The sequence below is a fragment of the Solanum verrucosum genome, unplaced genomic scaffold, assembly GCF_900185275.1.
Source record: "Solanum verrucosum unplaced genomic scaffold, falcon-dt-bn FXZP01000009.1, whole genome shotgun sequence".
Lineage (NCBI taxonomy): Eukaryota > Viridiplantae > Streptophyta > Magnoliopsida > Solanales > Solanaceae > Solanum > Solanum verrucosum.
The window spans coordinates 2,594,314-2,616,020 of NW_026020231.1; the positions used below are offsets into that span (position 1 = coordinate 2,594,314).

General features: G+C 32.5%; 3 protein-coding genes across 3 annotated transcripts; 2 read left to right on the forward strand and 1 right to left on the reverse strand.

Moving 5' to 3' along the window:
• Positions 1 to 1,855: 1,855 nt before the first annotated feature.
• Positions 1,856 to 7,153, reverse strand: LOC125832473 (PTI1-like tyrosine-protein kinase At3g15890). Its single transcript, XM_049511625.1, has 4 exons — positions 6,651 to 7,153; positions 6,232 to 6,379; positions 2,867 to 3,129; positions 1,856 to 2,735 (listed from the first exon to the last, which is right to left on the reverse strand). The coding sequence occupies exons 1-4, from the start codon at positions 6,692 to 6,694 to the stop codon at positions 2,087 to 2,089; spliced, it is 1,104 nt and encodes a 367-aa protein (XP_049367582.1). The 5' UTR covers positions 6,695 to 7,153; the 3' UTR covers positions 1,856 to 2,086.
• An 8,390-nt stretch (positions 7,154 to 15,543) lies between these two features.
• On the forward strand, positions 15,544 to 16,711 carry LOC125832454 (uncharacterized). Its single transcript, XM_049511606.1, has 3 exons — positions 15,544 to 15,588; positions 15,675 to 15,832; positions 15,982 to 16,711. Exons 1-3 carry the CDS (start codon positions 15,560 to 15,562, stop codon positions 16,704 to 16,706), a joined length of 912 nt encoding a protein of 303 aa, XP_049367563.1. The 5' UTR covers positions 15,544 to 15,559; the 3' UTR covers positions 16,707 to 16,711.
• Positions 16,712 to 18,071: 1,360 nt separating this feature from the next.
• On the forward strand, positions 18,072 to 21,338 carry LOC125832419 (uncharacterized). The gene is made up of 5 exons (XM_049511567.1): positions 18,072 to 18,535; positions 18,663 to 18,777; positions 19,332 to 19,552; positions 19,847 to 20,020; positions 20,963 to 21,338. Exons 1-5 carry the CDS (start codon positions 18,356 to 18,358, stop codon positions 21,047 to 21,049), a joined length of 777 nt encoding a protein of 258 aa, XP_049367524.1. The 5' UTR covers positions 18,072 to 18,355; the 3' UTR covers positions 21,050 to 21,338.
• The last annotated feature ends 369 nt before the right edge of the window (positions 21,339 to 21,707 follow it).

The window sequence follows — 21,707 nt, forward strand, 5'->3', positions numbered from 1 at the left end:
AAATTGAACGAAAGATTGAATGTTGGTGTAGTTGGCTGGTGAAAAAAATGGGAGAGGAGATGGTGAAAGTGGGTGATAGCGTGTATAGTTGGATATGTGTGGGGGAAGGGTGGTGGGATTGACTAATGGGAGGTTATGAGTATAACATTAAATAAGGGAGTGTAATCAATAAATCCCTATAATTGTGTAAGAGATAATTATGGGCTATTCTTTATTTAAATAATTTAATAATAATATAAAATTATAAAAAAATTACTTATTTAATAAAGTAAAATTTAATTAATTTATAAATAATTAGTGATATGTTATAACCCGTAATTAAACTGTTATAAGCAAGAATTTTTTAAAAGTAGATTTAAAACCTGTAATATTGACTCTTAAATGTGTATATGGGGTGATTTTTCCTTCAAATCATGTCCAAACGGGGTAAGATAAGAAATAAAGATGGAGTATTTGTTTGCTCCTGTTTGGCCATAAATTTTGAAGTTTCAACTTCAAAATTTGAGTTATTGAAGTTGTCATATTTGAAACTTGAAGTTATGTTTGGACATGCATTTTACTTTTTAAAAAATTAAAGTTTTTGTGAGTGGAAATAAAATTTCTCCTAAAATATTTTGAACATAAATCTTCGAAATCAAATCAAATTTCATAGTCAAATAAATTCGTGAAGATAATTTTTCAAAGTTTAATCCAAAATTTATGGTCAAATGCTAGCAAAGAATAAAAGTTTTTAAATGAAATTTGAAAATTGTATTAGTTTAAAAAATGTAATTTAAAAGAAATACGATTTTCCCTCCGTCCCTATTTAGTTGTCCATATTTCCTCTTTTAGTTGTCCATTTTGACAAATCAAGAAAGGACAATAATTTTTTTCCTATTATACCCTTATTTAAATAAAGTTGTCATAAATAAATTAAATAAACTTATGAACTTTCCAGCATTGATTAGTTATTTTGAGTGAATTTATTTTGGAATTGTAAATTGTACTATAAGGGTAAAATTGTAACTTCACTATGCTAATCATTGTTGCCTTAATCTGTGTGTCATTTTTAAAGTGGACAACTAAATAGGGACGGAGGGAGTACAATTTAAACTAATGTCATCTTTCCAACGATTTATTACCCAAGTATAAACTAGTGGAATTTTCCAACCAAAATTGCACATTGGGAGGTGGGGGAGTTCCTTACGAAGACCCCCAACAACTTTATTTATATTCCAAATTTCATTTCCTCCCCTCATGGCCTTTTTTATTTTTTAATTGAATAGCAACTTCAATACTACTGGTAATTTTCTCTCCTCAAGAGTAGCGACTGAGTACTAGTGTGGAGTGACAAGATAGAGTTGCTCGGATGGTAAGCATCCCTCACTTTCAACCTTAAAGTTGTGAGTTCGAGTCATCAAGATAGCAAAAATAAAATAAAAAACAATGAGATGGGGTGACGTGGAAAAGAAGTTATATAAAAAAAAAATGAGTACTGATGTGGAGAACTTACGGATGACAAAAAAGACGAGATCTATGTTGAAGGTTGCTAATGTCTCAAGTCAAACAGAATAAAAATACTTTTTTGTGCATTTCAAGGTGATATCTCGAAAGTGCCACTACTTGGTTCAATCACGGAACGTCCAAAAACTTGATCAAATGCGAAATCGTTTTGAAAAAAAATTTAAACTTGATTCATGAAGATGGGAATCAATTGAATAGCTCAAATCCAACAGGCAACAAGCTTTGGCAAATTAAATTGTTCAAAGGAATATTCAACATAACACTGCCATTATAACAATGTGCTGCATATTTGGACAGAGGCCAAGGTACAAAGTCCAAGCCAAATCAATATACCAACTTCAACCAAACACCATTCAGCATATAAACAGTTTTCATTTCTTGTGTTCCAACATATTACACGAGAAAATCACACGAAAGACGAGCAGAACAATAACATCCATTCCTGCACAACCCAATGAAATGATACTTCCAATTCAAAAAAGAAAAGTACCTGTCGTTCCATGTAATGGATATCAGTATTTCTTCTCCGAACGTCCTACACAAATTCAATATGAACAAGCCACAATCAATTACCCATATTCTCTTAAGCTTGTACCTCTATCTTTTCAATTTCTGGTTTTCGTTCTTTTTCCTCCGAAGCAGTAGAGTCTCCATTGCCTTCTGTTCCTGACAAAACATCATCATCCACTACTGGAGGAATCTTGAACATTTCATCATTTTCCAAAGCTGTGAATTTCTCTTTTGCTTCTCCTTTCAGTAGCTCGATAACGTCAAGCATTGTTGGTCTCTTCTCAGGTCTATTTTGAGCACAAACGAGAGCAACAAGAACCACTCTTTTTAATTCTTCCTCCACGTAGTTCCCACTCAACCTTGGGTCTGCAAGTTCACTCAACTTCCCTTCACACACAAGCGGTAAAGCCCAATCAGTGATTGTGCGTTTCACAGTTAAATCGACCTTCTCAATCGGTTTCTTGCCGCTAGCAAGCTCTAGCAAAAGAATACCAAAGCTGTAGACATCACAGCTCTCCGATGCCTTCCCTAACATTGCATATTCTGGTGCAAGATAGCCTAGAGTGCCTTTAACTCTGGTGGTTACATGTGTTGCACCATCTGGGATGAACTTTGCAAATCCAAAATCAGCAACTTGGGCTTGGAAATCAGAATCGAGCAGCACATTGCTTGCTTTGATGTCTCTGTGGATGATATGTGGGGTCGCATGGTGGTGTAGATAGCTGTCATACACATTAGAGTTAAGCAAATGAAGAGGAAACATAAGACCCTGTAACACCCCAGAGGCTCTAGAAGGATAGTGGGGTGGGGGGAAGGGAGTCAGAAAGAAGGATCCAGGATGTTAAATGCTTACGCAATTCCCTCAGCTGATCCAATTGCAACATTCATTCGTCGTTTCCAATCAAGAAGGCTTTCGGCAGAATGCTGGCCGTGAAGATGAGAAAGCAAGCTTAAATTAGGCATATAGTCATATACGATCAGACGTTCCTGGCCTTCTGCACAGTAACCACGTAAACTTAGCAGATTTTTGTGTCGTACTCTAGCCAGAATTTCAACTTCAACAGCAAATTCCATCTCGGCTTTGTTGCTCCACACCTTAAGCCTTTTGACCGCTATCTGAAAATATGTATCCATTAAGAAAAGCACAACCCTATGATCAGTAGGTTAAGTTATACAACTCATTGTAACACACTGTATGGAAGGACTCAAACTTCAGTGGCATGTGATGTCTTTTCAATTTAAAGATATTTTGCCAGTCTTGCATACTACCTTTTAGTTTTTATTATAATTCCTCAGTAAAATATGTTAGTTCAAGAAATGAATCTTTTGAAGATAAGCAAGCAAAAACACATAAATGAACATACAACTTGCACATATTCCTAGTCACGGCCACTGTCAGCTTTCTTCTAAACGTGCCTACATCACTCTGTCCACCAACCTTTTACAACAGAAGCATTCCATGTCATGGTTTCAGCAGAAGTATCTTCTTCTTTATCTTTTTCCCCCTTTTGTTCCCGGGAGGATTTGGGGGGGGATTTGGCCCCTTCCTCTCAACATAACCCGGCATAGACGTGTCCATTGCCCCCGGGGTGATATTAGCATATATACAGTTTTTATCTCTAGAACACAGATGTCAAGGATCCAGCAGATAATTAAAAAGATTCCTCAAGCTTTAAAATGATACGTTTCATTTTTAAAACATTTGTTACAGCAAAAAAATGGAAATTAGACTCAGTTTTGAGATTACTACTTGCTGGAAGATAGATAGTAGCTTTAGAGAGTCTTAACAAAAGCAGTACCAACAAGAAACCAGTAAATCAGATTAGAGAAGTAGTGAGATAGGAAAGAGGTGAAACAGTGATGGACTTTTGCAGAGAAATCTAAAGAATCAATAGCCCTAAAATGAGGAATAAATGGCAAAGAAATATATACTGATATCCCATTCAGAATTGCAAGTTATTATCAAACTACCGTATGAAAGAATCATAGCAGATCCCAAACCTATTTATAAAAACTGAAAAGAGTTCTTAACCTAACAAACTGGTTAAGTATAAGGTTCACGGAAGGGAGAATCAGGCAGTGAGGACAGTTATCCCGTAAAGGTAAGTTTTAAGAATGATTGGTGCCAGAGAAAGGATTTAAATTTAATACCACAAAATAATATAACAACAACAACATACCCAGTGTAGTTCCACAAAGTGGGGTCTGGGGAGGGTAGAGTGTACGCAGTGCTTACCCCTATCTCAGGGGTAGAGAGGTTGTTTCTGACTTAAAGTAATGTAAGCAAGAGAAAATTGGAATTTCCTAGCACAGTCTCGCCTCCCCCACAAATCCCCACCCCAAAATAAAGGTACTGTCCTGGACAGCACCTTGACTAATCCTCGAACACCTACTACCTCCGACCAAGCTCAGGTATGTGGTAACTCCACCCACCCAGATTAGGCAAATGGTGAGAATTCAACTAATCTTGCCATTATTAGGATGCGAACAACGGATCACACATTTCACATAAACAAACCCTACCTCCAGCTGAATTGGACTACTTCTAGTTCCAATTCGGATCAAACTATCAATCAACTAATCACCGCTCAATCCCAAATTAATTGGATGAGAAAAAAGATCTACATTTCAAAGACACAGTTAGATGTGTTTTATTATCTCTATAAGCAACTTTCATGCTAGTTTTCCCTATCTAATGAGAGAAGGCCAGTGAATCAAACAAAGAAGAGATCCATTTCCTTTTTGGGTTGAAGTAAGTGAAAAAGGGAAAAAGAAGAGATCCTTCATACAACTTTTCACACTGCAATGAAAAATCAGCATAATAGCTTACATGCAGCCTCCAACAAAAATGTGGTTTGAATCCCTATGGAGGCCATGCTCATGTATTCTTAAGCATCAATTATTGAAAAAACAAGACTCTGAGTTGGTTAGAAGTGGAAAGATGCTCTTATGCGCTTAATTCTTTTAACTTAAGTTCTAAGTTAGAATATCGAACCCAGTAAAATCACAATAATGTGTACAAATTGTAAATCAGACAGTCTAGGAATGTCTCTTAACCCATTTAACAATATCTGAATTTATTTTCATTGTTCTAATACCAGGTCTACTGCACGCATGCCATTTTTGAGCATTGCATTAGATGGACAACAAATCCAAATTTTACTTTATGTATCATTTATGATATGAAAAAGAGAAACTTACAAAAATGACTATAGTTTGAGTAAAGGGGATGAACAACCATTTTTTAATAGAGGAACTTTTGACTACTAATGCCATTGCCGTTTGAGAATAAACTGTGAAGTAACTCTGATATTGTAGAGAGTTGTGACTCAAAGTAGCAAACATACATTTGAGAGAAGAATGGTAACAACAGATGGTGTTTGCTGGTGACATCAAACAGTGTTCCTCCATAGTCATAGGTCCTTTACCTTATGTTTGAACTTGTTGAAGGACAGAGAGAAAGTTATTTACTAAGTAATCCAGATTTACCCAAGTGAAAAATGTAAATTCCAGTCTAATCTCTTCTTCCTGTCCATTTGGGAGGGGCTCAAAAGGCTGTCAGTAACTTTGAAGATGCCTGTCCATTGAGGCTGAGACGCCACATTTCAGAAAAGATTGTTGTTGGATTGGAACTAACTATACAAAAATTATAGAGGTTTCCTACCAAAAAACCATTAAATGTTTTTCTAAACCTCCTTTCAAAGTATCTACCATGGAATCAGAGACCTAAGAAACCTCTTAAAGAAAATCCAAACGATCTTCAAGATTCATCTCTTTACCAGCTAGGGCTTTAGAACCTGTTATATCATTTAACAGTCATAATTACTATCACAAATTCACGACCAACTACCTTGAAAAGCTTCCTCTGAGATCCCTAAATCCAAGTGAATGACCGTGATCCAACTCTTATGGGCAATTAATTCTGAATTTTCAAAAGCTATATGAATATACTCAAGTATACCAATAGTGTTCCAGCAGCTCTACAGAATTTTTCATATAATTGCTCCAATCAGTTAACAAGGAGAAGGGGAGCCTAGAAGCAACATAAAGTTGTCACCACGTGACCGACCTATAGTCATGGGTTGGATCCCTAGAATGAGTCCCTGATGTCTGAGTAAGGGTAGACTGCCTACATCACACCTCCTTAGGGTGAGGAGAAGACATATAGTATATTTTTTAATCTAAAACAAAACATTCAACATTATAGATGTGAATTACCTGAGATCCATCCCATAGCTGCCCCCAGTAAACACTTCCAAAACCACCTTCTCCAAGCTTGTTATCATAGTTAAAATTATTTGTAGCAGAGTGCAACTCTTTCAGAGAAAAAACCCTCCATGATGGCTGCTTCTTCGCTTTCCCCTTTCTGTATCATTTCAAATCGAAAATCAATTCAAAAAAGGGGGAAAATAGGTTCCTGCACTTCGTTTATCAGCATTCCCCAAATTAACACAACTAGAAGTTTTCACAGCAAGAAATTATTCAAATGCAACAGTGTCTAATCAGAACACTCGAGTAAAAAACATGTACAAATAGCTAAACATAAACCTTAATTAGAACAATACCAGGTGAAATTTACAAGAAATTAGGAGAGCAATTAAAGGTAATAGCTTTGAACGAATTTAGCACATACATACCGATCTGAACCCTTGACGCAGCAAAAAATAGACGAAAAGGCCATAGCTTTTGAATTTTGAATATTGAAACACCCAAAACTCAACTTTCTCTTTCTTAACAGAAGAGTATATCAAATAAGCAAGTCGATCAAAAATCAATCTTCAGAACCCCATAGCAGAAAAGAAGAAAAACCGTGAACTACACTCAGCAATCACTTTATCTGACTGTTTTTAACTGCTCAATAAGAATAAAGTTTCCCCATTTCCGTTACAGCGAAGAAACTTCCTTCGAATCAAAGATTGCAAAAAAGCTACAGACAGAGAGAGAGAGAAAGAAAGTAGTAGATTCCAAATGGGGATGCTTTTAATCAATCCAACTCTATTGAATTCTCCTTTCAGTTGAAACCGAAAGTGTTTTGGGGGTGGGTGGTTGGTTGGGAGAGGGAAGAATGGGCGAATGTCGTGCAAAAGGAGATTATGATGGCAGGGTTAAGTCACTATTTTACCTTTGGGCTAATGTTTTTCTTAGTTTTACGCAGCAGCGCTCAATATTTTCAAACTTCCCTCGAAGCCTGGACCCAAACAAGAAAAGAGGGGTCTATTGTCATTAATTACGCTTCCTTTTAGGTAGCCTATGAGACCGTATCATCGTACTTCCCCCTTACTTCTAACACTTTCAAATGTAAGAGTGCAATAAACGAAATTAATGCATGCATTATATTTTTATTTTTTTTAATTATTTATTTATTTTGATAAATTAAGAAAAAATAAAATATTTTTATTTATTATATCCTCAATTAATTACTTTGAACATGGTAGAACTTTTTGAAAATTTTATGTTTTTAATTCATCCACCTCATAATTAATAGGGGTAAAATGGTAATCTCACTATGTCAATAATTGTTTTCTTAATATGTGTGTCAATTCAAAAATACACAAGTAATTAGGGACAAAAAAAGTATTTGTTAGTATACTTTATTAAACGATTCCTAATTATTATTCCAAAAAACAAGTAATGGCAAACAAAGAACAGAAGTGATCTCTATTTTTTACTTTTTCTTCTATCTATCCAGACAAAACATTACTGAAACATGTGAAAGTTAATTTTATGTAGCGAAAAGGATAAACAACAATATATATATATATATATATATATTATTCAAAATAGATCAATTTAATCATATGTTGCATTTTTTACTCAGAAATGTCCTTGTCATTAGTCAATTAGCTCAAAATGTCATTCACTAGACAAATAACTCAAAAGGATTAAAAAATTTGGCCAGAATGATATTTTACCCATGTTATTTTACATTTTTGAACATTTTTACCTTTTTAATTTTAATATCTTTTAATTAAAAATTTGAAAAAAGATCAATATATTTTAAAATTAAAAAAATATTATAGATTTTTAAAATTTCTGGCCATTTAACATAAGCCTAACTCAAAAATGTTACTATAAATTCATGATTGTCCATTGAGTTTATTCATTAACTAGAAAATATAACTGCGCTTCGCACAGTGCATTAATCAATTTAGAAAAGATTTTTTAAAATACATTTTTGTCAAACAAATATGATAAACTTTTCATGTTTATGCATAAAAAAGTAATTATAAATATTCATGAAATCTTTATTAAATAAGTTTGTTATTAAAATTAAAGTTAGGTGAACAATACTTTTTGTATTATTATATCTTCTTGTTTCATTCATTAGATAATATGAAATATTTGTTTTTCGAAAATTTCCTTCGTTAAGAATAAAACAATGAAAAGAAAAGAAACTAAACGATAGTTATTATCCTATGGCCAAAATTAATTCAACTAATATTGTTTTTCTCTAAGCTTATTTTTCAAAGTTAAATAAGATCAGATTAATCTGATATTTTAAAATTAAGATTTAAGTATTCAAAAACTATATAGAAAGTATTATTAATTGCAATTTTATTCATGTATCATGTATCAATATGATTAAGAAAATATATATTAATTAAATTTTGATTGAAATTTATATCATTTGACTCTTTAAAAGATATAATATTAAAAAGAGAGAAAAGGATTCAAAAAGTGACAAATTAAATAAATGGAAATATGATATAATCTCGTTACAAATTTAGCTAAGATATAATAGATTAATGGATGAAATCTTCATGTATTTATGCATACAATTTTAAATATTTTCTCAAATTAGTTCCAAAACTTTGAATATCACCTATTTCATAATTAATTAAGTTTATAGCTTAGATTTTTTTAAAAATCTAATTGTCAATTACAAACTTTTCTAATTTTTGAATGTAAATATATTAACATTAAAAAAATATTTGTTAATATAGCCCATATCATATAAAAAAAAACACTATCTATAGATTACAAAGTAAAAGAAAAAAATTAAATCTAACTTTATAAATTTTTAAGTTAATGATATATTTATCATCTATTAATTTATAATGTGTAAGAGTTAAAAATATGTTGATGAAGATCCATGTCATGAAATTTTAACCTCAATTTGTCCAGCAAGAAAATTTCTTAGCCAAAAATAATGTATTTCTTCTCTAATTGCTTTCAGAATCTTCTTGTCACTTCCTCTTAACGTTTCTCAAAATTATATTTTTGAATTCTCACACTATTTCAAGTTTTCAACATTTATATGAATTGAAATAATTTAACTAATTCAAACTATAGAAGAAAAATCTTGGACATTCTAAGTGTAATTTGTAAAAATACACATTTTTCTATGAAACAAATTTCTATTATATTTATGAAAAATTAGATCATTTCAATGATGAAACTTTTAAAATAAATAAAATTATGATAATTCACAAGGAGATTACAATTAGTTGGAAGACATATATTAACAATTAATCTTTCTTGAATTATACTTCTAAAGAATCAGTGGCAAACTTGATCAATTTTAAATTTCTTGTTTTTTTTCTTCACTTTTGTGTCTTGCAAGGTGAGGACTTAGTCATCCTTTAATTTTCGTTTCTTTGCTTCAAAAGAAGCAAAAATCACATCTTTTTTATCATGTATTCACGTTCATTCAATACATTTGTTGCACATAAAATTCACAATAAGTTCAAAATACTAAAAAAAAAACGATGCATAAAATATAAGACAATAACATAATATTAATATATATTTTTAGCCGAATATCACATAAAATTCAGAATAAGTTCAAAACACTCAAAAAAAAATGATGCATAAAATATAAGACAATAACGTAATATTAATATATATTTTTAGCCGAATATCACCCCACAAGGAATGACCTCTTGTTTCTCAAAGGAAGAATAAGTAAAAGAAATTTAATTAGTTGTAGGGAGAATATGCTTAGGAAAATAGTGAGGATGAATGGAGTTTAAATAGCTATTAGAAATTAAATATAATCATTAATATTGCAATTATAAAAAAAATTAAATATAATCATTAATGTTGCAATTATAATTTTTTTTTAAATATAATCATTAATGTTGAAATTATTAAAAAAAATAGTGAACGTTTGCAATTATATATTTTTTTTAAAAAAGTGAAACGTTTGCAAGTAGTGCTAATTTGTAGTCAATTAGGTATTTTTGCATCATTATGTACTTAGCAGTTATATTTGGAAGGAAAAATTAAATGTAATAGATGCTAATAAAAGGAAAGAGAGTAATTAAAATATTAAAGAGCAGAAATGGGGTACCTTTTTCATTAAAGAGCTGCAATTAAGTGGATGTATTTTTTTAATGAAATTCTGTAACTATTTTTTTTTTATAATTAAGCACACTAATTATGGGGAAGTAAATATTGATTATAGGTAATCAAATGAGTACAATTTAAAAATGGCAAAATGATAGCCTTTGGAATTCTTTATTTATAGGAAGGTATAATTGATCAGTAGTTAATAATTATTAATAATATAATTGTGTAAAAAATAGAGAAAAAAATGTCTAAATTTTAAGAAAATAAATAAATACCTTTTCTGATCATTAATGCATGTCACATCACCACATCAGCAAGATGAAGATCCTCCTTTATATTATATATAGATTACTTGAATTCAAGCATGTATTTTTCCAAGGTGATATGAACCTTCGTGGATAACTATGTACCTACTTGTTTGAGCATTTAACATTATGGCATTTGAGGTGATATCTCAATACTATAAATAGAGATATCATTCACCATTTGTAGGACACACTTGAATTTGAAGAAATTTTTTCTCCTTCGTCTACTGATCTTGTCTTCTTCTCTTTATAATTATATTGTTCTTAACTTGATTTTATAACAAAAAATAATTTTATTACGGATAGTTATTCTAAAATTAAAGAAAAAACCAATTTTACCCTTAAATAATTTGAAATGGGAAAGGACAAGCATTGCGCCACTTTATTATTTCATCTAGTTTTAGTAAACGCCGCAACCTATGGTCTATGGACTATGCCACTATGGTGATGCTTGGATTTGGTTTTGAAAAAAAGACTTTAGGAAATTTCCGTACTTGACTATCTGAGAAAAATATTTGATTTTTTAAATATAATTTTTTATTTAAAAAAATATCAGTTTGGTTAGTTTGCATTTCAAATAAAGAAAGTTTATTACTAAAAATAAATACAACTGTTTTCAAATTCACATAAGTTTTTCCAAAAAATAATAATAACTCTAATTCAGCTATCCAAAGGAGTCCATATTAGCTTAATTGGCAAGTTAAGCATTGGTTGAACTGTCATTAATCTTCTTAATTACATCAAACAGTTAAAATTTTATTTGATAAAGTAACATCACTCTCAGCAGCGTTCATTTATTAATGGAATCCAGCCACCATATCTCCATTAATCAAACTTAAATAATTGAGTGGCATATTCTATTTTTGATTGACAAAAGTGACAACTTTCGAATCAATTTATATATATTAAAAAAAGATACATAACCTTCTCATTAAGTCAGTACCCTTCGTAAATTAGCAATGGTCTATTTTTAATTATAAACTTGAAGACTATTCTCGATAGGACTTATCTAATATTTTTTGACTCAAAGAAAATTTATAATGAAGTTTTAAAAGAAGTTTTATGAAAATATTTGGAGGCCGTAAGTATACATCTGACATACACTAAGACAATCAATGATATATACGATAAAATTAAGGCCTGACTAATAACAATCGAAAGAGACTCAAAACACTTCTCAATTTAAATGAGCTACATGAGGAAACAATCCCTAACCCATTTTTAAATATTTGCCTTTATTTGCATATAGTAATATTTATATAAATCATTGTATTATTTATACTTATAAAAATCATATTAAAAGTTTTGTTTTTTATGAATCTCTTTATTCGTGTTTTAAATTTTCTAGAAACTATTAATGCATTCCTTTTATTTATTTATTTATTTTATTTATTTTTATGCATTCCTTTTATCTGCCTCAGCCCCTCCTTTCAAAACACTAATACATATTATTATTATATCTCTGCTACAATTTTAAATTATTGTGAGAAGTTATAATTTTTAAAAAGCAAAAATATTAATAAGTATCAATAATTTGAATGGGCATGGCATCGCATGTATGTCTTCTAGATAGTCATTATTCTAGTAACACTAGAGAATAACAAGAAAATGTCAAGATTTCGAAAGTAGATAAGTCTATAATTAATTACGTTTTGGTTTTGGTGCTAAACAAATTATTGAAGAACACAAACTCTATGCAACTTGGCCACAGTCACGTGACTTGGGGCCCTTATGCAAAACGATAATGTATTGTATTTGTAGTTACCTCTTTTTAATTTGTAAACTGTGCACTTTAATATACCAATTTGGCAGTTTTTGTATATCAACATTTGAGATCAGAATAAATATTAACAACAACAATATATACAATGATCTCACAAGTTGGAGCTAAGAAAAAGGACGCCTAAGAAATAAGACTCATGCGGACTAAAAAGAAAAATGTGTCAATGAGACGAAAGAGGAGTAGTATTATAAATTATTAGCCGACACCAAGGCAAAATACAGCTACTGTGTAATAATATTTCATTATTTTCCATTTTATATATGGTCACCATTTCTTTAGTTGGTAGGTATGCCTACTAATCATTTATGTCAGAATTGAAATGAAATACTACTGTAGTCCATATTACCTGCATCCACAACTGTAATAGTACAAGACAAAATTTATTCTCTGTTGACAATGACCCCTTCGTCCTAAGTATTAGGCAATCAATTAATATTGCTGTGAAAAAATCTACTGCAGAAAATAAATAAATTGTAACTGGTCCTACTCCTATCCATTCCAGCAATTATGCATGTTTTAACCAGTATGGTAACATTCTACTCCCTCCGTCCCTATTTACTTGTCTATATTTCCTTTTTTAGTTGTCCCTATTTAGTTGTCCATTTTGACAAATCAAGAAAGGACAACAAATTTTTTCCTATTATACCCTTATTTACACTTCTTGAAAATTGTAAAAGTGTATGTTGTTTCCCTCCAATTTATTTCACTTGAATTCAAATAAGTGGTTGTAATTTTGAAGTGAAAAGTTGTCATAAGGGTAAAATTGTAACTTCACTGTGCTAATCATTGTTGCCTTAATCTGTGTGTCATTTCTAAAGTGGACAACTAAAAAGGGACGGAGGGAGTATTATAAGAATTTTATTAGTGGTTTGGCGTGAGGTATAATGTATTAGATAATTTTGAAATTATTTGTCTCACTATTTATATATTAGCGATGAGATAAGTTATTTCATATTTAATAGACTTATCCCGAGATAATTCATTTCAAAATAACTTGTTCCCAACCAAATTAACATCCCTAAGGTTGAGCACTTTTTCCTCATGTCCATTATTTGCTAATTGGTGTCTAAAAGATATCAATCACCAGGCATCCAGGGCGGCTCAACGTATTTGGAGGCCTAAAACGAAATTTCAACTAAAGGCCTAAAATCTTTTAGCTGAGGCAATTATTATATAAATTGTTAACATTATTCTATAAGTAATAAGTTGACAAACTGCTTATAAACCTTTTTTTTATTGGTTTAAAAACACATGAAATAAGTCAATCTAAACAGACTTGTAATTCACTTTATCCAAAACATGATATTTACTATTGATTCATATTTTTGATAGATCTCTAACTTACATATAGTATAAAAGGAGTCTAGAAAATTATAACGCGAGAGTTAGTGAAGAGAATGTAAGAAGACAAAACAACATTTTTCTTGATTTCTTCTATTTGATTGAGGTTAAGGAGAATAAAATAATATATATTTTTTAAAGAAAAATATATTTGCTTTAGATAATTAATTTTTTCTATAAAAACAATTAACACATAATTTATCGTGGTAAAAATTAGAGGCCCCCTAAAATTGGGGGCCTAAGGCATATGCCTAATTTTTATAAGCACTGAGTCGGCACTGTAGGCATCGAGTAACCAGATATTTCCTTAGTCTTAATTTTTATTTGTCTTACTTTTCATTTTAGTCATATTTTTCCTTTTTAATTAGTTTATTTTAAAAAAATTTATCTCTTTGGTCATTCTAGTTTATGATTTTGAGATTAAAAGACATTTTAGTATATATATATATATATAGTTTGAGACCACAAAAATCAATTTTCTTTTTCTTTAAAAAACTTCATATCAAGTTTAAAATAAACAAACAAATTGAACATAACAAAAATCATTTACTGTTCGTTGGCATTATCTCGGTCTCTTATATAGTGTTAGACAACCCTCGTATAGCTTTGAATTAGATCCAAGATTTATAATAAAAAATCGTAAACTTTAAATTCTGAATTTAATTTTATCGTTCATTGGTATTATCTTGATCTCTCACTCCATAAACATTTGATGTGCGGGAAATAACAGTTGAAGAAAGCAACCGATCATAAAATCCGCGAGTAGATATAATGTATACAAATTTGCCAGTGTATGCAATAGCCAAACACCTGTCATTCTCATCAGCAATTAAATCAAGTTACTAGTTGAAAATATACCGTTGCTAGATTGACTTATATTTGCCCTTTAATCATGCGAAATAAAATAACTTTGCCCTCGATTTTAATGGAGCAACTTTTAGGTTTAGCAAACATAAAAATCATATTTGTATGTTATAGTTATAGTTTGTATTGTGCTTCATAACAAATTTTATGTTTGCTATGGAGCATCAGATTTGTATAAATCATTGGCAGCCTCTCATTTGTATAAATCGTTGGTAGCCTCTCATTTATATAAATCGCTCGCAGCATCTCGTTTGTATAACAATCTCTCAATTCAATTTTATGTGTTTGTATATCTGCAAAATTTTTGAATTTGTATACAATTGAATCGAAATAAAATGTTTGTATATCAAATCTCTCTCTCATTTTATACAACACAAATTATACATTGTAATTTGTATAATATGTGTTTGTATAAAGCAAGAAAGAGAGAAAGACAAAAGAGAACAGAGCAGAGAAAGGTATGTATTTGTATAATTATAAGTATATAGGACGAAAATATATATATTTGTATTTATATATACAGTTTTCTCTAACTTTATATAAACACAAAAACATTTTATATATTTGTGTTTGTATAAAGTGAGAGAGGCGAGGGAGAGATTGACGAGCGAGAAAGGAAGAGTGGCGAGCAAGAAAGCCGGGGAGAGAGGCGAGCGACAACTGTTTGCTACGAGTTACAATTAAATCAAACTATGGTTATAACATTTAATTTGAATTAATAGTTTGCTATATTATATAATTTTCCCATTTTAATATAGTCGCAAATATATTCTTGTTTAAATTTGCCTCGGAATTTAAAAAAAAATAAAATCTTACGCGCGCTCCTACTTTTAACGATCATAACTGACATTCCAGCATAATTTCATCTAGTATATATAATACTCTTCTGTTCGCGACTTCACATGTAACTGAAATTTCACAATTTCGATTCTTTGAGAGAAAACAGAGCAAACGAAGAAAAATGAAGCGGCCTTCTTCTCTGCCCATATTGTACGCTTCTTCCTAATTCTTTCCCTTCTTTTGCTTCACATTGATTCCTCTTCTCTTTCAATTTTATCTTTTTGTTACAATGGCAGGAAACAACTCAAAGGAACTCATCACGTAGACGTCAATTCTAACAAAGGAAAATCTATACTCGAAGATGAAGATGAATACGATGAGATCATTGACTTCGAAAGAATCAGCACACCTGTAATTTGCAAAACAGTACAAAAATGGGAAGCCACCACACAAGGTAACAACACATTTCCATTCCCAGTTTCTATGCTCTGTTTTTCTCCATCAAGAAACTGGCATTTGGGTTAAGATAATCAATCTTTTCATGTTTTCTTGAAAAATTTCAGGACCCCATTGAAGTTCTTGTTTTTTTTTTTTAATTTTAAGCAGGGGAAGAGTTTTCTTGCGAAAAACAGGGGCTATGGAGGCGTGAGCAGATAAACAGAGCAACCAGGCTAGAGAAACAGCTAAAAGCAAGATGGGCAGTCGATGGACTTATCGAAGAAGAACTCAATCGCTTTCGAGCCCAATACAAAAGGTCTATAGTCCCAACAAAGCTCAAAGATGTAGCTACATTGATCACGCCTAAATGGACTCCATCACCAGAGCTAGCCACATTGACTTGGTTAGGCGATTGGCGGCCTTCAACAATCTTGGATCTTCTTCAATTCTTAGCCCATTCATCTGGGCTTTCAAAATCTTTACCAGATTCAGTTGCAATTGAAGTGGCATTGCCCCAATTGATCAACGAGTTACGAATCGAGGAGGCGGTGATTGATGAAGAAATGGCTGAGATTCAGTCCAATTGCATATTCTATCTCCCATTTGGCCCAAAGAGAGAGGCACATAAGGGTAAACCTGCAATGGCTTGTGTACAATCTGAGTTTAAGAAGATTCATAGGGTTATTACTAAGGCCCAAAATTTGAGGTTAAAGGCAATGGAAATGGCAGTGAAGAAGGTGTTAAGCAGAACAGATGCAGCAGAGTTCTTGGTTGCTTTTGCTGGAATTCAAGATTTGGTTCATCAATGGGCTATGCAATACAAATTGCAGAAAGGCCCAGTTTCTATAAGTACTAAAGCCCTGAAGTCTGGTGGTAGCCCACTGAAGTAGGCCCATTTGAGGTGCAATTAGGTGCTATATTTCCATATATTCTTCTACTATTTTTCAAATCCTGACACTTGAATCTTTTTGTATTGTAAAAATGATAAACAAGTATTACTACCTTTAATTCTTGTCTTGTCCTTTTTTCTTTTAATTGTTGAAAGAGTTTTAAGTTATTATATTGTCATTGTAAAGGTTTTCCACACTATCAAATAAGATATAAATATAAATTTTATTAGGGGGTAATAATTGATCTATATAATGAACAAGAAATTTAAGGTCAAAACAAAGAAGAATATTGTAGAGAGGGTTGACACTTTGACTTGGTAAGTAAATTGCTAGCAATTTTTGTTTGGTACAAGAGAAAAATATCTAAGATTTCATATGTTTGATCGGTTAAAATATTTTTGAAATTTTGTCGTTTTTTTTTTAAAAAAAAAGAATAACATTTTCAGCGTGATGTATACAATTCGTACTTTTACTTTGTGGGGTAGAGAAATTGTTGCCGATTCACCGTCGGCTAAAGAAAAGTAGGAAAGTAATAAAGAAGAAGTGACAACAAAACAATAGTAGCAATAAATATTAATACACATTGGATAGAGAAAAATGATGTGAAACCTAAATTAGATTGCTAGAAATGCGACAACACTCTCCTATATATCTATCACCTTTCTACCATAACCCTCGATCTCCATGCCAAATAGAGCGTGAGGCGGAAACAAAATCATCTTGCCTCATATGTAATAATAATAGTAAGGAAGAGAAGGGGGGGTGGCCCATAACTTAGATGTACAACCTGAATTAGATTCATTGTCCGTCAAATTGATACTTTTATTGAACTACATCAACATCAAAATTAAATATTCCATGTTATCGATACAAAGTTGCCGCTAGCACTTGAAGATAGACGATACACAAAACTAGCAAGGGAGATCCCTAGAGTAGTCAACACTTGTAACCCTAGGAGAGAGGCAAATCAAATGAAAAGAGAAGAAAAGAAAGAACACATCGAGGGGACGTTGGCCGGAGCACTTGTGAAATCAATTGACAAAGAGAAAGGGTTCGTCGAGAAGACTTGCCCTAGGAAAACAAATTCCTTACCGCTATAGAAAATGACTTTCCCAATAAAAATAGGGGAACAAATTTCTAAGTAATTAACATTTTAAATTTATTGTCTTCTTCGATTTTCAAAGTCTTGTTAGATCAAAAAATTCCGCCATCTCTTTCAAATCCTGAATGAATCCCTTTCATGTTTGCTCGATCAAGATAGGCACCACCGATATCCTCCGTTACATCGAAAGAAAATAAATATTTTTCTTATCATAAAGAAAAATAAATTCTTATAGTATTTCAATATGTTCAGACAAACATTAGTTGCGGCAACATGACGGTGTAGTGACACAATCTCCACCATGAATTCCCGGAAGGACATTCAAACACTCTCCCCTTTAAGCGCGTGTTCGGGGACGCTCCTTCTCATCTCCACTATATAAGAAAAGGAACCAAACCCACCAAGGCAAAAATTGAGTGTACCTCAAGATAAAGCTTCGAATCCCCAAAACCTTTAAACTCACAAAACCCTAATCCCAATTCCAATTTCATTTCATATAATCAGGAAAATTAGTTTGATCTGCCGAGGGGCAGACGGAGATTAAACAATGTCTGCAATTGTCTGCGGCAAGAGATCTTTCTTCGAAGATTTACAATCGCCGTCGCCGACATCAGCGTCGCCGCCTGTTTCCAAGAAGATTCGTTGCTCTTCCTCCACTTCTCCGGTTCGGTTCCCGACCAGTTTGATCGATCAACTGAGAACTTTGTTTCCTGATATGGACAATCAGGTTTTCTCATTTTCTTTATCTTGTTTTAGTTATCTTTTTTGCAGATACCCAGTTGACAGTTTTGATGTTTTCCTTTTATAATTATTTCTAATATATGTATGTTCTCTTTTTATGATGTACTGTTTAGCTTATTGAGAAGGCTTTGGAAGAGTCCGGCAATGACTTGGATGCTGCTATTAAGAGGTTACATGAGCTTCAACTTGTGTATGCCGATGCAAAGACTGATGGAGAGATGGAGAATGGTATGTATCCAATAATTATTTCCCCTATTTGCCTTATTCTTTTGATGCTCCAGGTTTGTAGCTGTTGTTCTTGCTTATTATTCCTTGTATTATACATTGATATCCATTTACGAGGTTGCAAAGAGATAAGTATATGAGAATGTGATGATTCTCTCATTAATTTTATGGTGCTGCATAGCTGTTGGGAAAAGTGCATCTCTATGTCTTGCATCAACATAAGTAGATGGTTGGATGATCAATTTGTGCTGATAAATCATGTTGTTGAATCAATACTAATATTCCTAGAATGGTGTTTTGAGACTGCCTCATATGGGGACATCAGTATTAGTTTTATTGTGCTTTATAGTCTCTGAAAGAGACATTTAGACTTTTAATGGGATGTTTCTAACCTTGTCAATCAACAATCAGTGGATGAAGCCTCAAACCGAGACTAGTTGGGGTTGGCTATAAGAATACTCTATATCTATTCAATTGTATTCCTGCCCATTCAATTGTATTAGTTTACCATGCTACTTCTTGTGAATCACAATTCTAATCAATCAAGCCTCATGCAGGAGAAAAACCAACCAATGGGCCAGATGTTCAATCTGAAGGTCCTCCTCTCCAGAATAATCTTCCAGCTGATGGTGCTGAGTGGGTGGAGTTGCTTGTCAGGGAAATGATGAGTGCTACAAGTGTAGATGATGCCAGGGCTCGGGCCACAAGAGTGTTGGAGAGCCTGGAGCGATCAATTAGTGTTCATGCTGGTGTTGCAGCAGCTGAAAATGTTCACAAGGTTGGTATTAGATGGTGTAGCCATTTGATGTCATTGTAGGAGGAGAAATTGCTGGCATTCACATACTTCTCTTTTCTGCTACATTTACGAAGCTTTCGACAAAAAAAAGAATGCTGAGTACCCATGTTGCTTCGTTTTTTCTGCAGTATGTCTTTTCTTTATTGTGGTAGTCTAGTGCTTCTTTGGTTGGAGTACGAAAATGACACTCATGCTTGATAATTTATCCTGTTGACCTAATTTTCTGACGTTCGACTTCAATTCTTTAGATGTTGACCTTATCACTTCTTTTTTCAGGAAAACGTGATGCTGAAAGAGCAAATTGAAGTGTTCCTTAGAGAAAAGGCCATTTTCAAGCGTGCTATTGCTATCCAACATGAACGGCAAAAAGAGTATGATGATAGAAACCAGGAAGTGCAGCAATTGAAGCAGATGATTGCTCAATATCAGGAACAAATAAAAAATCTTGAGGTAAAAACTAGAGCTTTAGAGACCAACTTTTCCTGACGTGGCTTACCTTTTCCATATGGTCTTTTTAGTTTATGATTTATGTTTACAGGTGGTGGTCTTATTGCATTTTGGTTCTCATATTTTTTTAATGAACACTTATTCTGATATTTTTTAGCTGCTTATACTGCATAGTCTGCGTTACAGTAATATACTTCCTCTGTGGCATGTCATGAACATAGGCACAAAGTCTAACTTATGCTGAATTTTGTGTTAGATTTGTAGTGGTTAAAAATTATTTAATAGTTACTGAAAAGTTAGTTTGATAGAGAGAATGTTTAATCTTGAAAGTGGTATTGATTGATATCATATAATTGCAACAATTTATTTTGTCAGCTCCATGATCTTAGTATAGTTTCTCTTGGTAACCAACTTAATCTCTGTTTCGCAACCTTTGCATCTGTTTATGCTTTAACTGAATTTTACTTCATAAAAGAAATTGCAAATACTCTTACCGTACCAAAATGCAAAGATTATCATAAAATGGGATGCAGGGAGTATAATATATGTTAATACTTTAAGAATGTCTGCTGTACTTGTTTATGTTGGTAGCAGTGCAGATCATCGAGAAAACTGCAAGTTTAACTTTAAAACAATGATTGAAGCGTACTTCCATATTGTCTAGTAAAATATTCTATAGTCATTAGTTCAAGCTAGTAGCACCTGTATTTTTAGGTAAAAGAAAATATTGGCATAAGGATATGTTGCATTACTGCTATGCATGTTGCAGTTTACCTGTATTATTCTTTTTCGTGTTCTTTATACTCTGAACTTGAGAGTAATTTTGTGAACAACTGCATAGTGCCCCATACGTATGCAGATATGTTCCTTTTCTGTTTTATTTATGGAATGAATGCAAACAAGATTGTCTACTCATTATTCCTAACTTAATGGTCATCGTTGCAGGTGAATAATTATGCTTTGACAATGCATTTGCACCAGGCTCAGCAAAACAACTCTATTCCGGGACGCTTCCATCCAGACATCTTCTAGTGCGGGAGGCTAGTCCAGTTAAAGCTGTGGAACATACAAAGAAACAAGCTTGTTGGCATCTTGTCAGCTGTGATATAGGATGTATTAATAATCAAATTATGAATCAATGTTGTTTTTATAATTAGATTGAGAAACGGTTTGCGTGTTGAGTTGAAGCCACTTTGGTGGATGACCCTGCTTTTCAAGTAAGTAGTGTTGTACTGGACATCATCCAAATGGTGCAAGTCCTCAAACGTGCTAGTATTTAACTGATATCAGGAAACTGGCTATAAAATATACTTTGCTATAATTTCGCTTTCTGCTACTCAGCTTGTTCTACAATTTTTTTTTGTGTGATGAATGAATTGATTTCTGTGTCAATTTGTTTTCCTGTGTCTGAGGAGGGAGATTCGATGATGAGTAGTGCCATTAGGTTGGCAATTGCTGGTTCACGCTGGGGTTTTTGTCCTCCAGCGCTAGCTCTGCTGACTGGCATTCTCCTCTTCATGGTGTTGGATGAATGTGAGATTAGCCTCATATCATACAGGCTAATTATCCTTTCATCCAGCCTTCTTTTTGGTAAGGAGATAAACAATTTGTCGTAAATTTGACAAGATTTCCTCAAACATGTTTAAAGTTAACAAAGTCGGTTTGCAGAATCCTTCTCATCACTCGAGTT

Coding starts and splice junctions, on each gene's coding strand:
- LOC125832473 (XM_049511625.1), bottom strand. CDS start 6,694: ATGGCCTTTTCGTCTATTTTTTGCTGCGTCAAGGGTTCAGATCG. Junction 6,380..6,650: donor TGCGTCAAGGGTTCAGATCG/GTATGTATGTGC, acceptor GAAATGATACAG/AAAGGGGAAAGCGAAGAAGC. Junction 2,736..2,866: donor GGATCAGCTGAGGGAATTGC/GTAAGCATTTAA, acceptor TGTGTATGACAG/CTATCTACACCACCATGCGA.
- LOC125832454 (XM_049511606.1), top strand. CDS start 15,560: ATGAAGCGGCCTTCTTCTCTGCCCATATT. Junction 15,589..15,674: donor CCTTCTTCTCTGCCCATATT/GTACGCTTCTTC, acceptor TTACAATGGCAG/GAAACAACTCAAAGGAACTC. Junction 15,833..15,981: donor ATGGGAAGCCACCACACAAG/GTAACAACACAT, acceptor TTTAATTTTAAG/CAGGGGAAGAGTTTTCTTGC.
- LOC125832419 (XM_049511567.1), top strand. CDS start 18,356: ATGTCTGCAATTGTCTGCGGCAAGAGATCTTTCTTCGAAGATTTACAA. Junction 18,536..18,662: donor TTCCTGATATGGACAATCAG/GTTTTCTCATTT, acceptor TGTACTGTTTAG/CTTATTGAGAAGGCTTTGGA. Junction 19,553..19,846: donor CAGCTGAAAATGTTCACAAG/GTTGGTATTAGA, acceptor TTCTTTTTTCAG/GAAAACGTGATGCTGAAAGA.